This window comes from Anarhichas minor, unplaced genomic scaffold (assembly GCF_050575085.1).
Source record: "Anarhichas minor isolate MPS153535 unplaced genomic scaffold, ASM5057508v1 ptg000045l, whole genome shotgun sequence".
Classification (NCBI taxonomy): Eukaryota; Metazoa; Chordata; class Actinopteri; order Perciformes; family Anarhichadidae; genus Anarhichas; species Anarhichas minor.
In genome coordinates, this window is record NW_027466491.1 from 4969529 (window position 1) to 4990977 (window position 21449).

The following is a 21449-nucleotide window of genomic DNA, read 5'->3' on the forward strand; positions in this document are numbered from 1 at the left end:
ACACACACACACACACACACACACACACACACACACACACACACACACACACACACACACACACACACACACACACACACACACACACACACACACACACACACACACACACACACACACACACAGAGATCCCCCCCCCCCCCCTCCTCTACCTTTCCACAATTGTAATCCAGTCACAGCCCGGCTAATGCACCTCCTATATAATCCAATCAGCCAATCACCGCTCTTCATGCAGAGGCCTGTGTCACATGACTACCCGCACGTTAGTCCAACATTCGCATGCAGTTAGCACTGTCATTCGGCACTAATGTTATTCCAGCGGGGGGGGGGGGGGGGGGGGGTGCTTTTTCTTTAATGTGATTTGGGAAGTCTCAGCTCCGGCTTCCACGAGTCTAGCGCTAAACCCCCGGTGGGCTAGGCTAATCACTTTCCAGCATTTCTGAGGGAGACAATGATCCCAGTGTTAGCGCTGGCTAATGACAAGCTAACACAATTAGCCTAGCCTCCCTGGAGGAGAGCTCAGAGCTGGGGCCCGTTCTTGCCCCACCTCCTACAGGCTCCTCATCCACTTTTCCTACATTACTATGGAGCCTAATGGCCTCCTATTAAGAAGACAGATGGAACACGGATGGCGAGGGATTCTGCATCTTCTTGAGTTACATATACGTGTCGGGTATGTGCTACATCCATGACTGCTTGGATGTTTATTATCATTACCTCATTTGCTAACGACTTCAATTAAGTAACCATTCACGGCAAGGTGTGGCGTGTACCGAGTGAGGACCATACACTCCCTCATGGTGCTATAATGCACTTTGGTTGCAAATAGATGCAAACAATCTGTGCAACATAAGAGAGGGAAAATGAGGAAAAATATTTATACTTCCTTTCTGCAGCACAGAGGTTAATCCTATACTTTGTGTCTTGATGTGTGAAAAGCTACGCATGTGTTATAAAACTGCTACAAATGATTTAATAATCCTGTTTGACCCGGCTCCAGCTGAAGATTAAGTCTTACAAAAGAAACAACGCCGAAGAAATACATCAACATGCGATCAGGCTTATCAGTGAGCCACATCATCAACAGCCGCTAATGGGCCGGGCTAATGTGATCCTGATTGAAAGACATCGGTTAGAATGTGGCTGGCATGATTCAATAGTGCATTCAGTGGTCCACGTGGACTTCTAATCTTCAATGAATGCATCATTATAGATAACACACATGGAGCTCAAAAAGCAACAACGAAAGATCTATTTTCGGAGGTAAACGTAAAGTACAGGGTTGAACTTTTATCGACTTTGGATTGACTGCGTCTGAACTTACTTGAACTTGGCATTCACTTGGTCGGCAGCGTTGTAATAGTTCTCTGTGGTGACCTTGTAGAACTCAGCACTCTGCGGAGAGACGGGGGGAGAAAAAACAGTAAGTGAGATAAATGCATGAAAATGTGATTGCAATCTCTTGCATATAAAAAAAAAAAAAAAGTCCATCCAATTTATCATCATCGCACATCCTCCCTGCTTTCAGGTTGAAGCTATTTAGGCAAAAGGAAAACATTTTCAGCAAAGTCACACCTCGCAGCAGTTCAGATCCGATATGGTCCTGCCTACCGTGCAGGCGAGACTACACAGCCCGGCCTCAGCTGCCATCACTCAAACGCCATTTAAACTATTATAAATTGAGAGGTATTAAGGGCACAGGTCTATTACCACTTGGGCTTATTGTCCACAACATGGAAGCTAGCTTTGCAAAATGTGATTGCTAAGTACAGTATATGCGTGGAGGTGTGAAGTCTGTGAAAAATATTGGGATTGTTTTGCACGTATGTTTGCCTCTCTGTGCGAGTGTGGGAATTATGGGTATGTGTTTATGTGTGCGTCTGAGCTGATCCCCTCACAAGCGGCCGCTGTAATAACAGGCAGCAATCCTGTCAGGTCAGAGGGCCGCTAGTCAACAGCGTGCAGACCACCAGTCAAAAATCCCCCAGTGACCCATAGCAAATGAACCCATAGCAGGAAGCCCTCAGCCTGAATTACCTCCTCAAACACGGCTGTATAACACAGCTCCTCCACCGTTTATACCACTCGAGGAAGATCCGTTCTGTCAGCCCTCAGTGGCTGTCACGCACATTTATGACCAAATGCTGAGGGATTGTTAAATTTGATGGAAGGCTTGATTGAGTCGTACGAGGTTTGATCCAGCTGCGAAACAGCCAATGAAGTACTCCACTTTAATAATAATATTACTTACTAATACTTTTACTGAGAAAATAAAGCTCACACAAGCAAGCTGGACACCAGACACTTAAATCATCTTGCATACATTACAGACACACTACAAATGTGACAAAGGTAACTATCTCGGTCCCATCTGCCCAGATTTAACCTTCTAGCAGCCCAGAGATTCATCATAGTTCAGAACCGATCAATAGGAATGAACTGCGCTGCTGAAAAGATCAATAGATGTGCGTTGCCGAGCTAAAAGAAGATGGGACATGACAACGCTGACAAAAGGTCTGATACAGATTTGAGTCCTCTTCATTTGGATCGACACTGAAGGTTCGCAATTGATTCAGAGTCCTTCACTGGTTCACATTCTGTAGAGTTGCACATGTAATTTAAAATGTGTCTATAACATATACTTCATAGATGGTATATACATGGAACTGGTTTAAAATAATAGCTTGATCCTTTGCAAGGATCATTTCTTTCCCCTCTGATCTCTCTTGAGATGTCTCAAGTCCACGTGTGTCAAGTTTAATTGATTGGAAATGATTTATGCCTATTGGGTCCCATGAGTAAAAATGAAGTCATGAACCTCTCTGTACATGTCTAAGACACACATTCAGGGAGGAATGTTTTAGGGAGTAAAGATCCTGCATGAAATATCTAAAACATAATGTTGAAACAAAATAGGGGTCCGAGTACTTAACATACCCAGTGCAGCAGTCCCTCAGGCAGACATTAGTTTGTATGTTAAACACAATGAAGAAGTATGCCCAAAGTTTAAGAGTTAACTTGTAAGCTCCTGTTGTATCGGTGCCCTCCTGGCCTTGAATCAAGTGGTTTTTGGTGTTGACAAAGAAACTGTCAAGAGCTAAGCAAAAGGATTTAAAAGAGAAGCTTATTCACAGATAAAAGGAATAAAAAGAGATTTTTTGGGGCTGCTAAAGAGGCAAGAATAAGACTTCTCCTGGGCGCCGAAATTGAGCCATTGGAAGACAAAGAGAGAGTCGGAAAGAGAAGGATTTGGGTCTCTGTCTAGAATATTAAGTACAAGGTAATAATACCTCCCTAAATAGCCGAGCCGGCACTAATCAGCACCGTAATCCACCTGGAGGGCAAAAAGGCCGTGTGTGACAATGACTGCAGGGCCACTCACAATACACACACAAACAGCATGTGCATTCACGCTGACACCTGCACGCACAAGGTACTAACACACACAGCATGGGTACATGTGTGGACATGCTGCCAAATTATCTACACACATCCTGGTGGCTTTAAATAATCACACACACACACACACACACACACACACACACACACACACACACACACACACACACACACACACACACACACACACACACACACACACACACACACACACACACACACACACACACACACACACACAGAGAGCGGAGAGTAATTTGTGTGATTACTGAGTGGTGTCAAATTGTGATTTGCTGCCGTTGCCCCAACTGATTAAGAGCGTAGCTCTGACCTTTTTGGGGTTTTTTTTAGTCCAGGGAGAAAAAATCTTTTCAGGGACGGCGACAACATAACCTCGTTTTTTTTTTTGCAGCCCTCTGTGCTTTTTGATTGCTGTCAAGCAATTCTTCATCAATGGATGAACAGCATTGCGTAGCTACAAGAACCTCGTTCTGTGTATACGCCATGTGCAATCTACCTCTTAAACAGTGTTTCGGTGTATTTTCATCCTATTTACTCTATGTGCTCTCCACTGGGTCTTTTAGCTCATCTGGAACCAAATAAAATGCTGGTGGGGGGTGTCACAGACAAATTAAGTCATTACTGCTAATGCACTGCAGCGATATGGAGAAGATAGAAGCTGCACCGCAACACGGGCTCCTGCTCAATTTAGAGAAAAAAAGCCTCGCATTTTTAATGAGTAAAACAAATAACTCCCTGTACTGATGGCTTCTTTCTCTTATCTGCTGCTGAGCAGGAGGGCCGAAATGGGGAGAAACCCCACCACGGCCAACATTACGGTTCTGCGGAGCTCGAGTAAATGAGACTTCTGCTGCGTGCAACTTGCTCATAAGGAGAGCAAAGAGGCTGTTAAACCGTTATTGTGCCTATCCTTCACACACATTTTAAACCAAAAGGTAACTAAATATGACTACAGGCTTCTCTAACCATGTGTTCGGGCAGAAGGGGAGGCGAATGTTGGAACGATGTGATCAGACACTCGGGACTCCCACACAGAAGATCGGTCCGATGCCGTTTAGCTTACAGCTAACGTCCGTGCAGTCGGTACATAGGATGGAAGACCAGTTCCCCCCCTTGTTTCCAGTCTCAGTGCTAAGCTATGCTAACCGGCTGAAGCTTAATATGTAGAGACACGAGAGTGCTCTCTATCTTCTCATCTAACTCTCAGCAAAAATGCAGAAAAAATGTCCCATTATGTTTGTTATTCCTTAAGTTTATAAGGGCAATTTAAAGCGTTTAGTTCATTAAATCATCTTTCTTGCAAATCACTGGAATGAGTTCCAATTGTGGGGACAGAAAAATAGAAACACTTTTTAATACAATGCTGACCAATACATTATACCACCCTTAGCTATGGCCTAGAAACTTACCATTCGTTAAATCACCACCTCTGTTATATAGTTTTAACTAAAAATGAGCCCCTGAACGCAGACAGTTCAAAAGTTGCATCTCAGTGATATTGTTTTGGCCTGTGGAGCGTCACCGCTGTCGGATTTCTGTCTTCTTTTTTTTTAAAACATAAACTAATGTGCCGCTCTGCTGTTGTGAAATCACCATTCCTTGAAAAGACTTCCCGTTAAATCCCCGTGAATCCCATCATGCGGCTATAACAGCGAACAGTCTCCGACACAATAACTCAACACTGCAGCACTCTGTCATGTTTTCACTCCGGATTACCGCGTCTCCAGTTATACAACGAGCAGAGCCAGAGAGACTACACGGAGCGCTTCACGGTGGAGAGAGGGGAATTCTTAAGAAACGTCTTTACTGCTACAATACGGCAACAAGACCATCAAGACACAACGGTTGTAATTTTTGGAATTGTTTCAAATTTGTTTTTTTATAGACAACAAGCAAAATGTACTTAAAATTTGAGCTTCAGTCTTCAGAGAGAGAGAGAGAGAGAGAGAGAGATCGAGGGCAAGAGATGGAGAGGGAGAGAGAAATGAGAAACTGAGGGGGAGATGAAGACACCAAGTCAGAGAGGGAGAAAGAAGCTATTACTGTTTTTTTAATACTCTTTCCTCCGCATGTCTTCCTCTCACAGTGCCGTGATGCTTTGCTATGAGATGGCAATTGCTGCAGTGATTGTCCTCCATAGGAGAGCAGAAAAATCCAATTCCATCGATATACAAGGCGAAAAGAAAGATAAAAAAAAAAAAAGAATAAAAAAATAAATAAATTGAGGCATGGAGGAGGAAAAAAAACAGAGCTCGAAATAAATAAATAATGTGAAAAAGACAGAGATATATAGAGACACAGATGTGGCCAGGAGGGAGGGCTTGATAAAAAAACAGAACAGGAAAAAAAGCAAAAAAACACGGGCAAGTTGATTGTTAAATATGAGATTGTTTTACAGCAGGGCAGGTATTGACTGAAAATTTAATAAATATATATATATTGTTCGCAGGGGCTATTTGGTAGCTGTGAGCGGCGGCAGCAGAGGCAGCGGGCCGAGCTGCCTCGGAGCTGGTGATGGCCTGTCACTGGAAGCCCCTCTGATGAATGGCTGTGTTGGATTGGAACAGACGTGTAATATATATCAGACCTATATTCTCTCTCTCTCTCTCTCTCTCTCTGTCTTTTGGTGCCTCTTTGTGCCGGTGTGCAAGATGCTGGGGAAATCCTGAGGTGAAGGGAGGAACGGCGCTGTGAGATAATATTAAGCTCAAGGTTTCCAAGTGAAATCACCAGAGCCTTGTTCACCGCCCACCAACAGGCTACTTGAGACTGGTCAACAGCGGCGTGATTTAGTTCACGGCCGCACATTTTAAGAGTTTATTTTATGTATGCTTATACGGTATTTCAACTCCCCCACTTGTGGTAGGTGCTTCAATGAACTGTGATGGGCAGGTCCTTTTCACACGCCATTACTCATGAATATTTAAAATCAGCTATGACGTGATGATGAGGGAAAAAAATATGATTGGTGCGAAAGTCCGAAATGTCCCCAAAAAATGTTTTCACACTAGAAATTAACCCCGAAAAATGGTTCAGTTCACCCTTCGCCAAACAACTTAGGGTTGCCAACGTAGGATTGGACAGTGGCCTCTCTGGGGGAGGGGCTTAGCGAAGGGTCAGTTTGAGCCTGACCGAGACGACCTCTTTTATGTCTACTTTGATACACACTTGTCTTTATTTGTATCTATCTGTAAATGCGCTCTCTCTCTCTCTCTACTGTCTAATACAGTTTGTATTGAGCTCAGTCATCTGAAGTGGACGCTATTAACCAAGCGGACGTTTTCAGAGCGTACACAGGAACAGAACATGCCACTTGTGACTTTGTTTGGTATGCTGCCGGGCTCACGTTGGAGAGAGGATGGAGTGAGGCGGGGCTGAGATGGGGCCAAAACATGAAAAAGGAGTGTTATTAGCACAGTGCAAACTGACTGCACCCCCTACGGAGCCCCGAGCCGCTTGCTGCACAGTAAGACAACATGCAATATGGCCGCCATTGATCTTGAGTCACACGACGCATCACTCACCGTCACACAAAACGCGCACACATGTACACGTGTACGTTTTGTGTGACGGGTTTCGGCTCAGCAGGGAAGCCGGACAAAAACTTTAAATAAAAAAAGATAAATCGCAAATTTTGAGGACAAAGTGCTTTGGAAATAGAAATGATTTATAATATACCGTATTTTCCGCACTATAAGGCGCACTTAAAAGCCTTTAATTTTCTCAAAAAACGACAGTGCGCCTTGTAATCCGGAGCGCCTTATATATGGATCAATTGGTTAATTGGTTGATCCATACTGGTTGTACACGGCGCTCTGTCAAAATGTTTCAGTACGACTGGTAAACTACAAAGCCGCACCGCGGTAAACACCGGTACTGTGCTTACTCCTAGTCCAACACCACTTGTGTGTATAAAGACCCCAAAATGGCACCTTTCAAGAGACACGCTTACGACGCTATTCTATTCTATGCGCCTTATAATCCGGTGCGCCCTATATATAAAAACAGTTCTAAAATAGGCCATTCATTGAAGGTGCGCCTTATAATCCGGTGCGCTTTATAGTGCGGAAAATACGGTAATTCCTGTGCATGAATCAATAAATGTTCATTTTCACAGACCGCCCCTTTGTCTAACGTTCCCCGTTTATCACCGTTTCTTTTACTATTCAGTGATTCGGGTTGTGGTGCTCTTTTAACCTTTCCTTTAAGACTCTCGTTCTTTATCATTTGATGACATTTTATCTTTTCTTCCACCTCCTTTTACTTTTGTCTTTTTTCTTGTTCTTATCCTCACTCACTCACAAATGTCACATCATAATTCCTGTGATAGCTTCGCAGGTAGAATCTATTTCATTCTAGTTTGTCTCCAGCTGTCCAGTCTCTTTAGCTTCTCTTTCCTCTCTCTCTCTCTCTCAATCTTCTCTCTCTCTTTGAGGTGTGAAGGTGATTTGTTGACACTTTGATCTAAGGAATATTGACCAGTGGCCAACATGACTGATGGATGGTCAGTGTCTGAAGTCGATAATGCCTGTGTTAGTTGGGACTCGTTGCTTCTGCCATCAGCGCTCACATTTTCTCCGTTGCGGGGCGGTGCGGTAGGGCGACACTGTCCAAAAGGTGTAATAATGCAACACGAGCTGAGGAATTGAAAGAGAGAAGCTCAGCTGTACGGCTGGATCAGCGAGCATGCCTCCATCTCAGAATATTTCAAACATCTTTAGGTCTCTTGAAAGCCACCATCCTGCTGAAGAAAGTCCGTTTGAAAGGTGCAGTTGTGTTCTTTGCAAAATGATCCGTCACTTAACGCACTACTTCCCTTTGACGTCAGCAAATGGCGTCCTCCCCTCTCCGCTACCCAACCAGAGTCCAACAGACCAATGCACATCCAATTACCGACAGAAGTCCACTCAATACCCACTGGCTTAAGAACTCATCCTGAGTGAAGGAGGGAACATTTGCTTTATTGACCCAACAAGACTAACTGTCCGCTAATGGGAACTAACAAATCCACACGGAAAATATTAAACGAACAGTGAATAACTATAACGGTGCTGCGGTTTAATCGGCTAAGAACGATATTTAAAGCAATGTTGTAATAATGGTGTAAGACATAAGACACCACATTTCTTTCATCATGAAATCATTTGACATTGAGGTCCTATTGAAGACAATGTGTCCCCCGAGTGTGTGATATTTTGCCATGCTTGTATTCATGTGAACTTCTAAGAAGAAAAATATGACTTCTTCTTCCTCATCGCATATCTGTCTTCACAACGGTGTGAAATCTCCATTTTGTTTCCACCATCGAGAGCGTTTGACTTTTCAGCCCCATCCAAAGGGGACAAAGCTCCTTCCCAGCATGAAGGCGTCAATTTAAGCGCATTAAATTTGGCCATGTATCCTTCCCAAGATACACTTGTGATTTGAGAGCAGCATTTTGACACACTTTAACGGGGCATTTGACCCTGGTTTTCTGCCTTGCAGGCATCTCACTCTGGGACCAGCGTGGCGCTGCCCTTTGAAGTGGGCTAAGCACGGCAGCTGACCTTCGTCCCCCTCCGTAGGACACTAGTTTGACAAGGACCGTCAGGGTAGAGACATTTTCAGCAACAGGAGGACACACACACACACACACACTGAGATGTAACCTTTTCTCCTTCAGGTGGAGGTAAGGAGGGTTGAAATTAAAAGAAGAAAAGGGAGCGCCAGAGAGCAAAGGAGTCGCAGAGAGACAATCCGAGAGAACAAGAGAGAGAGAGAGAGAGCGATGTGCACCACACGGGGGAAAGCATGCCGAGTTTAAGTTGAAGGATGAAAACAGAAACCGTGGGACAGAGGGACGAGGAAAATGAATAAATGTGACTGTACTTTGACTGAGCCCGTGGTGACCACTGTGTACTGGATTGTGTGCATTAATCTGCGTGCGCTTGCTCACGTGTTCACACCACGGGTGTGTTTTCCGTTGCCGCGTGTCGATGAGTGTATTATACATTAATAGAGGAATGTTACGAAACGTTAGGATTAAGCTCAGTGAACGGTTATAAAAGTTATTTCTGTAGTAACTGGTTGAGCATTAATATCACCTACGTCCATATACGGGCAGTTTTCATGTTGACTTGTGGTGCAAACGGTTTCTTACCCTCTCCTCCAGCCGAGCCACCTGTCCTCTGTAGAAAGCATCCTGCTTGTTTAGGTCTGCTTCTCTGGCCCCCAGCTGCTTGGCCTGACACACACACACACACACACACACACACACACGAGAGAAGAAAAACCATCACTTGTGTGCTCAGTGGAGCAGTGCCAATTCTATGGATACTGATCACAAAATGCACGCATACACAAGTATACATCAGAGAAGTAAAGAAGGGAGAACTCAGACACAGGCGCTCTGTTTATAAGCATATATAGACGAGACTGTGAAACACTTTGTTTAATTTAATGTGTGATGAGCGCTGTGCCCGCCGGCGTGCACATAGACAAGTGTTGCGTGTGTGTGCACGTACAGCTCGACGTGTAGAAAAGTGCGTCTATTGTCTGCGAGACTGATGATGCCTCGGCATGTATCGTATGTGCGTCTTTGTCCTCTTGCGTTCAATCTTGGGCCAAACCGCTATCAGGTCAAGAGGATAACATCAGCTCTCAGTATACACACACACATCTACCCAGCACTACCAATCTCCGCTGTCCTTCTCTCTACTGTGACCTTCACTGAACGTACGGCTGACTCTCTGGGTGATAAGACCCGGACGTATCGGCTTCCACAGAGGGAAGAGCAGTCCTTCACACTGGGATAGAGGAACACTGACTCAAATAGAAATTAAAATGCTACTAATGGACGATCCTGATAAAACACTGGTGATTTGGGACTTGTATCGCGCAAACTGAGAGGTGGTTATTCAAAGCCACAGCGAACTTTGGGACCCAACCACATTTGTATTATTATTACTGCTCCCTTCTGTTAATAGGATTAGAAAATACGCTGAAATCTCATCTATAATTCTACAAAGCATTTGGAGGAAGAAAGCTGTAAAAGGGGATCATCAAAAATATGGAACAGCTGAAATAAAAATAAAATGTGTGTCAAAGAGGCTGAGAGGGAAAAAGAAAACCTCGACTCTATGATGCAGAAACAGTGAAAGGGAACTGTAGAGTCTAACGGAAGGTAGAGACCTCTCGACTTACCTTCCGTCCAATCTCCTGAAAGAGGGAAGCATTGGGGGGGAAAAAAAAACAAGAGAGAAGAGAAAAGAGTGTAAAAGAGGCACTGATTCATCCATGAACTTCTTCAAAGTGACATTTGGAAAGGTTTGGTATTCAGAGGGTCGGGGTGACTGGCTGCCACACGGTTCTGCTTGAGCACTCGCACTCCGTCCTCTCCATCTCCTCTTGCACCGGCACACACACACCAGCGCCTACTCACACACAAATACATGTGTGGTATATGACCATGAACTGTGGTTCCAAACCTTCAAAGACACACCGCCATATTGCAGAGGACTGTCCAATGTCAAGCATCCACGCAAACAAACTTTGAAGCCTGTACTTTCAGCACTACGAGTGTCGAAGGAGACGGAGGGGAGTAAGAAGAAAACAACGTATGGAGAGGAAAAAAAAAAACATATTGCATTACCCCGTCCAATCTCTACTCCTCTGATAACCATCTGTGTTTGGGCGACTCGGTGCACTGCAGGCAGAGCTGCGTGCTCTCTGCATTGTGATGAGGAGTGTCACACCGAAGGGCTGTGCTCGCATGAGATGAGTGGCAGTGGTGTGTGTGTGTGTGTGTGTGTGTGTGGTGGGGGGGGGGTTTCAAAGTCAAGGGGATGCTCCAAGCTTACGCGCCGCAATTAACACAGAAACACGGGCAAAACACCTGCGAAGGCACACAGTGACATTATGCCATCCACAGGTCCAGAACACTCCACAGCACCACTTTATGGTATTCCTGACAACACTCGGTAAAGCAACACCACAACCTAACATTAGCCCGCCTCGTCGTTCAGGCCAGACGATTGTCTCCACTGTGTCCCCCCCCTTTTGCATGTCTGAAATGCTTTTTACGTGGCCGGTGTGATGGAAAAAGCTCAAGCGGCCTGCACTTGATGGAATCAAGTTGAACTTAAACCTGAGTGGTGGCTGAATGCACCCTGGAGTACACCCTTAAAAAGTCTACAGCAAGTACGCGGGAAGTAGCACCGTCTTGACCTTAAAGTGTGTTAGCGATTCCAAGCGTGCAATCGGGGCTTCTGGGATAGATTGGCAAAGTTTTCGACAGGCCGTGATAACGTTGGACCGAGGGGCCAAAAAAAACAAAAAAAACCTGTCTCCCACCAACAGCTCAATTTAAGAGGAATAGGAGAGGGATGATGGGATGGAGGGGAAACACAGAGGAGAGGATTGGTAGTGTGGAAGTGTGTCCAAACTCAATGTTACGCTGAGAGGTGGCGACTAAAGACTTTGGCTTTGCAGATTGAAAGACAAAAGATGCACGCAGACGCCGGGACACAAACAAACGGCTCAGACACTGATCTGAAACGCACACATCAGCACAAACACACACACACACACACACCAGCCGGAGCAGCTGTACCCACAGAGAGCGGGTGGAGAGATAAATGTGTGCTGAAGGCGAGACTAAAGGGGTCGTTAAAAGAGGAGAGGTGGTGACAGAAATGTGTGCCCAGGGATTGTCTTTTCTTTTTTTTTTGCGTCTACGCGTAAGTCTGTGCACACATGCAGCCGTGCATGTGTGCAATTTCCATGCGAGCAGGTTGTCCCTCCTCTTTGACGACACACCCACACACACACACAATGTCAGGATTACTTCCGACTGATTAACCCCATTCAGCAGACTTTAAAGATAATCTAATCATACCAAAGGCCAAACAATGGGACAGACTTCAACACTGCCCGTGCACCCTTTGTTCACCTAATGAAGAGGCGGTCACGGGTGGAAGAGGAGGAGAGCTGGGGTAAGTGTGGGGGGTGGTCGAGGAAGAGAAGGGCAGAACTGGACATGAAATGGAAAAAAAGAAGAAAAAAAATGGAGAGGAAAGAACAGAGAGATAAGAGACAAAGAGAGGAAGAGGAGGACAAAAAAAGAAGGTGATTTATCATTGGAAGTGTCAAGAATGGAGAACTGGCTGATAGATGGGGACATGGAGTCTGGGCCAAGTGCATCTCCTTTACTTTAGAAAGAAGTTAAAGAGAGAAAACGATCACAAAGTACAAAAAGGAAGATACAAGTGGAAGTAAGAGGAGAAGAAGGAGACACCTGAAGCTCTCGTGACTTTTCAGCTTTGAAATCTTTTTTTTTTTTTATCTCAGACGATGATTTCTTAGTGGATGCCAGAAATGAATGTCAATCCCCCTCATGATAAAAGAGAGTTTTAATAGCACTTTTATCAACGATGACGATGTAATTCATTTTGGCTAATTTCCTAATTCTAATTCGACTTTACTCAGTCAAATTTTCCTGTGCAGCAACCCGTGACATGTGGAGAAAATACAAACACTCAAAAACAAATACCCGACAGTAACCCAGTCCACACTGACAACTACATCATCGGCAAACTTCTACACCCCCCCCCCCGTATCCATCTCCCCCCCGCCTCTTATTAAGTACAGTAGCACAACGGCTGAGGGTGACAGGCAGCTGAGAGTGAGACCGCGGTGGTCAGATTAAACGGATCGTTTAGGCGAGGTGAACGCCTCTGTGAATATCAATTAGCAAGCCGCTGAATAATTAAGGACAGCCGTGTTTTTTAATTAGCCGACTGCCGCAGTTTGAGCTGGGAGCGAGGGCGCCGGAGAGGAGGAGGAGGACAGGAGGGGAGGAGAAAAGGAGAAGAGGATTGCAGGGAGGATGAAAACAGGTGGATTTTGCTGCGTCAGGCTCAGCCCCCCCCCCCCCCCACACCTCCTGTTCTCCCACTCATTTGCTCACGTACACTCCATTTTCTTTCACACCAGCTTTTTTTTTGTTTTAAGTGTTCTCTCTGTTCGCTCTTTTTCTTTCAAAAGCATTCCTCTGAAATATAAATAACTCCAGCCTGCAGCATTCAGCAGGCTTAGGGCAACTGCATGTGCGAGTATGTACTTCTACTGTGTGTGGCGCCATATGAGACTCCCCGGTTTAAAAATACCTTATAGGGAATAATACAATTATGTCATATTTGCATCCTTTCCTGCTCCCCTTTTTGAGGCGACACTGTATACTTCCGAGGCACAATGGAGAAAAGAAACACAATGAAATAAACACATAAAAGGGTAAAACTATCCAGTATTTTACAAGACAAAGTATATTACTGTATAAGAGACAAATCTGAAAAAAATCATCATTTTGTGGAGGAGAAATACACTTTTGATCATCTCCCATCCCATCCATCATCTTGTTACACATACATTACGACCCCTTTGGAGAGTCCCGGCCCCCGGGTTGAGAAGTGGATGCTCTTATAATAAAATTAAATTCATGACAAGTTTACCAAACTAATTGCCAACAGCTTACATTCAGGCTGCGCACCACAATCAAGCAATTTCTCCTCACAAGAAAAAAATAAATAACAAATCAGATTATGGCTTTTAGCAATTCTATACATTTTTCATTTCACACCTCAATGATGGAGATCTCTGTATTGTAACAATGACGTGATTCGCGGTTACAATGTAAGCCAACTAAATGCTTATAAACCATGAAAATCATCTCGCAAGATGCCGTGATCGATAGAGCACAAATCCGATACCGTCGCATTAACTAACGGCACCTCATCCATAACAGTCGGTCTCTTTTGTCTTCCCCCCCCCTCCCCCCTGCCACCGTCAGCTCGGCCCTGATTCGCCCTGTCACGAGTAGCCTCATAATCAATGCTCCCTCACACCATCCGAGCTGCAGCATGGTGGGTCAGAGCCGCTCACCAGGGCCTATCTATCACAGACAGGAGCCCTCGGTGACAAACTAATACTGAAGCCGCGGGCCTCGGGTCATGTGTGCTCCGACGGGCAGTGTGGGTGGGTGGGTAGGGGGGGGTCAAAGGGCAGCACGATGTGACCACGCTCTGGTGTTAATTGGTACGGCGGAGGTGTAGGTGGCATGTGGGAGGTCAGAGATGGATGGAGGGAAGGGAGGGGAAGTCCATGGGGTGGAGAAGATGAAAGGGTGGGAGAGAGGTGGGCCAATGTGTGGATGGAATATGGATGACAAGATAGTTGGAAGGAGAATTGTTTTTTTGGGGGGGGGGGGGTTGACAGATGCTCGGAGAACTGTCATATCGAGGAGATGGGAGAATATTTTAAAAGAGGGGTTTGACGAAAAACACAGTTTCTTACTTTTTGCAGCCATATACGAATACTTACACACACTAAAAAACTGTTGCGGACACACATCCCTTCCACAAATCCTGTAACTGCCTCTAAAACCGCTGCAGCTCTATCTTTAAAAGCTATCACTGGCAGATGAAATCTAAGTGATGGAGTGTAAAATGATATCACCTAACACAGACCTTACTGGCAGTGCTACGTATTACCCTTAAGAGTCCCTAATAAAACACAAGTTCTGCTAGCAGGAGCAGTAAAACGCCATTAGAGAGCGTTCACTTTGGCTGGTTAATTAGCATCATGGGGTTTTTACTGAGCTGCAATAACACTTCGGTTCAAGGCTAGCGATTAGTCTCCACGGGAGGTGGTAGGGTCATGGGCGATGTAATCCTGTCACATATAGTGTGGTCAGTTAATGGGCTTAACCTTGAACGATAACACAGGACGAGCACACTGTCAAACATGTATTTACACGCTTTGCAATGGATAAAACACAACTTTTTAATGTTAAAAAGTTCTTAGATGGCCGCTGAGCCAGAGTTCTAGTATATAGTGAATGTAATCAAAAAGGTTGTATTCGCATATATATATAAATTATTATAGATTTTGCACAGTTATCAAAAAGGAATACTTGATTGTATATACTGTATATGCACACAACACACCATCGTATATTTAAAAGTTGTCCATCTCTCACAAATGCTCCTTTACTTCACCAACTGCCCATACTTTTGGTTATTGTGTCACAGCTACTCTGTTTGGTTGGATTCACCTGGCCCTTTAACAGTTTTCTGCAAGTTGAACTCCAAAGAAGCCGAGACTGCACGAAGACATTGGCCTCGGTCGTGTTTTGTGAGAGCTGAATGTGCTTGAGACAAACTAGCTCGAGTACAACTTGGACAGTCTGTCCTTGAAGGCATTCATGGTGTTAAAGTTGTTTGTATATTCAAAAGCTGTTATAGACAGTCCGCGCCAATTCCCAAGTCGGAAAGGTGTGTTTGGCAGGTTCAGGCTTTGCTCCAACAAGCAGACTGAACTCTTACGGGGAAGTTGTCTTGCAGTAGGAAAGCAACGCAGACCAACTGCAAGACCCTGTAGAGAGTGACAGGAAACACGGGGAGAAGGTGCAGGGATTTGACTAAAGCAACAAAGGGTGCTGAATCAGTTACAGGCGTCTTACACCGCCGGGCCACAAGGACGCCCCGAAATAAACTCGACAGCATGGCCGCCTTGTCACAACACAATAATGCAGCATCCTGGGAACCTCTTCACGGGGATTGATGCCAGTGGAGCCGCGAATGGTCACACTATAGTCAAAAGAAGCAGTGGTGTCATTAATCATTGAGAACAAGCCGGCTGTGGCTAAGAAGCTCCGACTGAAGCAATTACCTTCTGACCACTACGCTGAAAGAATTAGTCGATATATTGCATACGCTGTTTTCTCCTCTTCCCTACTGGGTATGTGGGGCGACCAGTGACACTTGTTTATTCTGTGGAAATGCTGAAAGGACTCCAGTGGATATGGGTTAGGGTTAGCATACTTGCGGAAAAAGACATTGAAGCCACAGGCTGCAGACAGAATTACTCTCCCGGGGAGGGAGGGGCAGGTCTCTTAGCACAGTGAGTAATGACGCAACGACCTGGTGGGTCAAAGGGCTGACCTGACCAGGACAGGGACCGAGGGGCCAGGACAGGGACCAAAGGCCAAGAGGTGTAGGTGGCGAGTGTGGGCGTCTCGATGTTGGTGTGTGTATCCTAACTACTGGCTGTTTAAGGGCGCATTAAAATGAAGTGTCCTTGTGGAGCCTGTAGCTCATTGACTGTGAACAGAGGTCAACAGAGGGCTTGATCCGAACCAGCTGGCCTTAATGATGCCCAGACGGAGAGTCAGCCCACACAGACGTTTACATCTCTACTGCACTTCTGCCAAATGTGCACGTGTTTAAAGAAGATAAAGTATACAAACAGTAAGGTTTATAGTACTAATCCTTATAGAAGATAAGAAGTACCATGGTAAGAAGTTCCCGAGATTGAAAAGTAGGGACTATCATTGGAAAAGCTGGAAGAGAAAAGATCGTCCGGTGAAAAGAAATGGTACGAGTGAGCCCACAAAAGGTTGAAGTCCTGGTAGAAACATGAAAAATCACTCTTCTTTCTTCTCCCAGACACTTCAAGCCCCTCGGCCTCGTTGGAGACACCACCTCCACCACTCCACTGCCAGCTCCTTCGCTGAGGGACGGCAACAACATCTGCTGGCTCGGCGATTGATTAATTGGCTGATCGGGCGCCCGCGGTGTAAACTGATTGATTGATCATCTTGGGGTTGGAGCTGCCTTTATCAAGAGCCCTGGGGAGCGAACCTCTGGAGGTCCCCAGTCATCTGTCATGTCCAACACACAGGGGGAAGACGATGGAGAGATGAAGAGCTGTGGGTTCATTACAGAGACATGGGCGGGGGGGGAGCACGCATGGAGGAAGTCTCAGTCAAGGCGGGAACAGGCATGCCGAGAGAACAATGGGGACATGGGGACAAAGCGGCCGAGGATGAAAGGAAGGGAGAAGATACTCTGGTGCTCGGAGAGAGAGAGAGAGAGATCCAGACCTACATGAAGGCAGAAAGAGAAACGAGTGTGGCCTAGCCAAGCACAACAACAACATCACCGGGACAATCTCTTCCATATACGGGCTGGAAAGAAAACAATTTGGATTAATTGTCTCATTTAGTTGGAAGGTATTAGCACTAGTTGTGGTAATTTGCTTTGACATACAACCTCAACTCACCACATGCCCGTTTAAACAGCGAGCAGTGGGAGTACAGGGATTAGAAGCAGATGAAAACAAGTGTGGAGGACGCAAGCGCGCGCTCATTCAGGCACACAAACCGGCAGGAAAATTCCTTCGCTTGACAGCAGAGGACACAGTGAACGACCTGAGAGCGGCATATTGTCTTTGGACAACAGATGTCCCGAGGGAGCCAAGTGAGTGAGAGAGAGGGAGAGTTGTTTCAAGAGAGATGGAACAACAGAGCAGAGAGAAGGTCAGAGGAATGTAGAAAGAAAAGACATTAGGGGGAGACACGCAGGGAGAAAAAGAGACAGCCCGAGGATGTGTTCCTGACACCGGACCTCGTGGACAACTCGAGCCGCATGTGCAGAAAGTGGATCCTTACCCGGATCCATCGACATGGTAAAGAAAAACATGCTAGCGTATGAGTAAGTGCCTGACTCCTTGTGTGATTATGGCTGTGGGCATACTGTACATTTCTCAGTGCTCATGCTGGGCATCAATGCATATTCATTCCACCCAGCAGCAGCAGGTGGTCTTCCCGGGCCCGATGAAGCCAGAAGGGGGCCACAGTCCGCCTTCAACTTCTGTCTATCAAGCCCATGTCAGCAGATTCAGGGTCACCTCTAATCCACGAACCTCTTTTAGCTGAATTTATGCCGTTCCCTCCTCTCCTGGCTGCCTCACTTACCTACTGATAGCTGTCACCGACAGCTACATTTAAAGGAAAAGAGACATTTCTTCTCTTAAATCACAGGTTAGCCTTTTTATTCATAATTTTAAGTCTGAGCCGTTCCACCGACATGACATATCTATTTGACATTGGTTTAAAGTTGACACTTCATGTAGTTTTTAAAGTGCCGTTTTTGGATTAGTTTGTTTCATAATTGGAGTTTGTACACTCTGTGAATCAATACCTCTTGTCTGCTCTCTATTTATTCCTCTGTCTGTTAACTGCTTCTATATCTCATCCAGATTTTCTGCCCCTCGACTCCCCTCTCGTCTTCGCTCCCTCCATATGTTGAAGTTCTTTCCGTCGTTCAATCAAACAATTTCTACCTCGAGCGCCATTAGCTGAGCCGACAGTTCACCGCTACAGAACCTCATTAATTGGCGCTCTCCTGTCAGAGCCGAGAGGGGAAACACAGAGGAAAGGGAAAGGGACGAGCGCAAAAGAAAATGCCTGTCATGTTACACATCCAACATATCTACTGTACTGAGCCACACACTCGTACGGCCAAGTGAACTCAGGACGCCTACTTTTCCAATCTTTGCCCTTGAATATCCGGCGAGGATATCCGAAGAGAGGATAAGAAATAGAAAGAGAACTATTCTCAATGAAACTTCAGGCTACATACAGGTCGTGAGTATTAAATTCCCAGCTACTGTTCCACGAGGGATGGGACGATATAGGATATTATCATGGATGGTGACAAAGAACACACAATAAGTGAATTATTTGGTGAATTCCCATTATCAGGATAGTTGTAAATATTAGAATCACACAATGTTGCTATTATTCATTCATCATATATGTATGAAGGGGGAACTTATGATAACTTATTACCTTATTTAAGACTGATGCAAAACATATTGGACAAAGTGATTCCAGTATATAATCGTGAAATTAAACTTTCATATCATCCCATGCCTAATACTGAAGTTATCGTTTTACAAGTGAAAAAGGTGAAGAAATGTCAAGATTCAGCACATTGTTAGGTTTTTATAAATGCATTAACTCATCACATCAAGATCACTTGAAACGATGTGCAGCAATCTTGTTTTTCATCATGATAGAAATGAGACGAACCAACACACAAAATTGAACCAAGTACTCAAGAAAAGGGCCAATAAAGTAGTCAAATTGGAGCAATCATATAAGTTAACACCACGGCGAACAACAGGCGGCACCATCATAAACCTACAGCACCGTCAAATACTTTCACTGCTCATCTACTTCCTCTCCCCCTGAACACCCTCAAATCCTGTTAAAATAAGTTCAAACCTGCTACAGCTCACTCTTAAAACGGAATAAAATAATAATTGCTTTTGTTGCAATCACTTTGACCAGAAAAAGAAATCGATTTTTCACTAAATCTCGGTTGTACAGTTTCTGTATAGGGGCGTCTGTAGCTGTAATGAACGGCTGCAATTAACATTCACGAGTAACAACCTCTTGCTGCATTCACTAATGGGGACGTGGAACATACAGAGAAAGAAAAGTTCAACTTAAAACACTTTTTTGATTAAAAAAAAAAGATTGCTTAGCCAGCAAGTGTTATTAGTTTCTGTTTATAGAAGTCAAGTAATGCTCAGACTAAGGTGAGGAAGAGCACACAGCACAATGAGACTATTCTAGTCAGCTTTAAAAAAAATATTTACAACAAATGAGGATGAATACATAAATACATACACCGCCCATTGAGGCCGAGGGAATAAATTGACTGTACGAAAGAGGCTCTTCCTGACACCAGTATCCGTCCATCAATCGGAGCGCTGCCCCGCGCTGCCCCGTCCCCGCTCGCGGTGCCAATTAGCTGACAGGGTGAGGGCCTGGCGCAGAGTGCCGGCCACCGGCTCTGCCAATTAGAGCCTGACCTCCCGCCTAACCCCGATACTGGCACTGTGTGTGGGCACCGCACCCTGGGCAGGGGTGAGGCATGGTCGCACAACATGTAAAGGACGGTTGAGTGGACACCCTCCCCGACGAGAGAGAGAGAGCGTCACAAAGGCAGGAAAAAGAGAGGACATGTATGTCACTGTCAGTTAGAAACAATCAAAGGCGCGGTGGTGCAAACAGAATATCTGCTGATTTAAGTGGAACTCTTACAGTACACAAACATGTAGTTCACAAGAACATACACAGACGCACGAGGGATGAAAGCTTTGTGCAACTTTCACTTAATGAGGAACTAAACTGCAAACAGCCGTTTGTCATGTTGTCAGTTTGTACCTTTGCCTGTGGCTTCAATAGTTCATCATAGTGGAGTGTATGTTTGTAAGGTCTCATGTAAATGCAATAATCCATCCACAGTGTGATACATTTCCCCTCCAGACCCATTAGTGACTGCTTGTGAGATCTGTAATTGTAGCTCCCCCTCTGGGCCAGTCAATGGAACTCTGATGAAGCTGGAGAGCAGTGTTTTCTTTTTTTTCCCCAACTAAATCCAGTCTATCCATCCATCCATTTTCCACCGCTTATCCGGGGTCGGGTCGCGGTGGCAGCAGGGCAAGCAGGCCGACCCAGACCTCCCTCTCACCGGCAACATGTTCCAGCTCATTCTGGGGGATCCCGAGGCGTTCCCAGGCCAGCTGGGAGATGTAATCTCTCCAGCGTGTTCTGGGTCTTCCCCGGGGTCTCTTCCCAGTTGGACGTGCCTGGAAAACCTCCAGTGGGAGGCGTCCAGGAGGCATCCTAATTAGATGCCCGAACCACCTCAGCTGACTCCTTTCGACGCGAAGGAGTAGCGGCTCGACTCCAGTCTATGATGTGTGAAATATTGTAGCATTGAACTTCAGTACAGAGCAGTCCACTGCAAGAGAATATCCTGCTAATATCAGATAAAAAAAAAAGTAGAAATAAGAGTTTATCCAAAAGAGTTACACTGTGTGGTAAAACTGGTCTGTTCAAAGTATTGCCAAGATCCCTATTTCACCCCAAAATCCTTTTTGATATCACTCAGCAAAACAGTTAAAGTATTGAGTCACTTACCAAAGTGTGTGGCCGACAAATAAATCAGGTGCTGGGAAAATGTCGATTTCCACAAACTGGAGGAACATTCTGGTGGTCCTACTTGTTGGACCACCAGAATAAGTCACAGATGAGTTCAATCTGTGACTTATGCCACATCCCCCTAACGTCTTCCGTAATACATATACAGAGCAAAAACATGAGAAATGTTTAATTCTCTTGAATTCAGTTGCATTGA

The 21449-nt window shown here is 45.2% G+C and overlaps 1 protein-coding gene across 7 annotated transcripts in view; it reads right to left on the minus strand.

The window, feature by feature from the left end:
• Positions 1 to 21449, minus strand: part of chchd3a (coiled-coil-helix-coiled-coil-helix domain containing 3a) — a 57419-nt gene that overhangs the window by 14487 nt on the left and 21483 nt on the right. For all 7 annotated transcript variants that reach the window (XM_076111418.1, XM_076111422.1, XM_076111420.1 and 4 more), the window contains exons 6-7: positions 9560 to 9643; positions 1325 to 1395 (exon numbers count right to left, since the gene is read on the minus strand). In XM_076111418.1, the coding sequence (XP_075967533.1) occupies positions 1325 to 1395; positions 9560 to 9643 (155 nt within the window). The remainder of the gene's footprint in view (positions 1 to 1324; positions 1396 to 9559; positions 9644 to 21449) is intronic.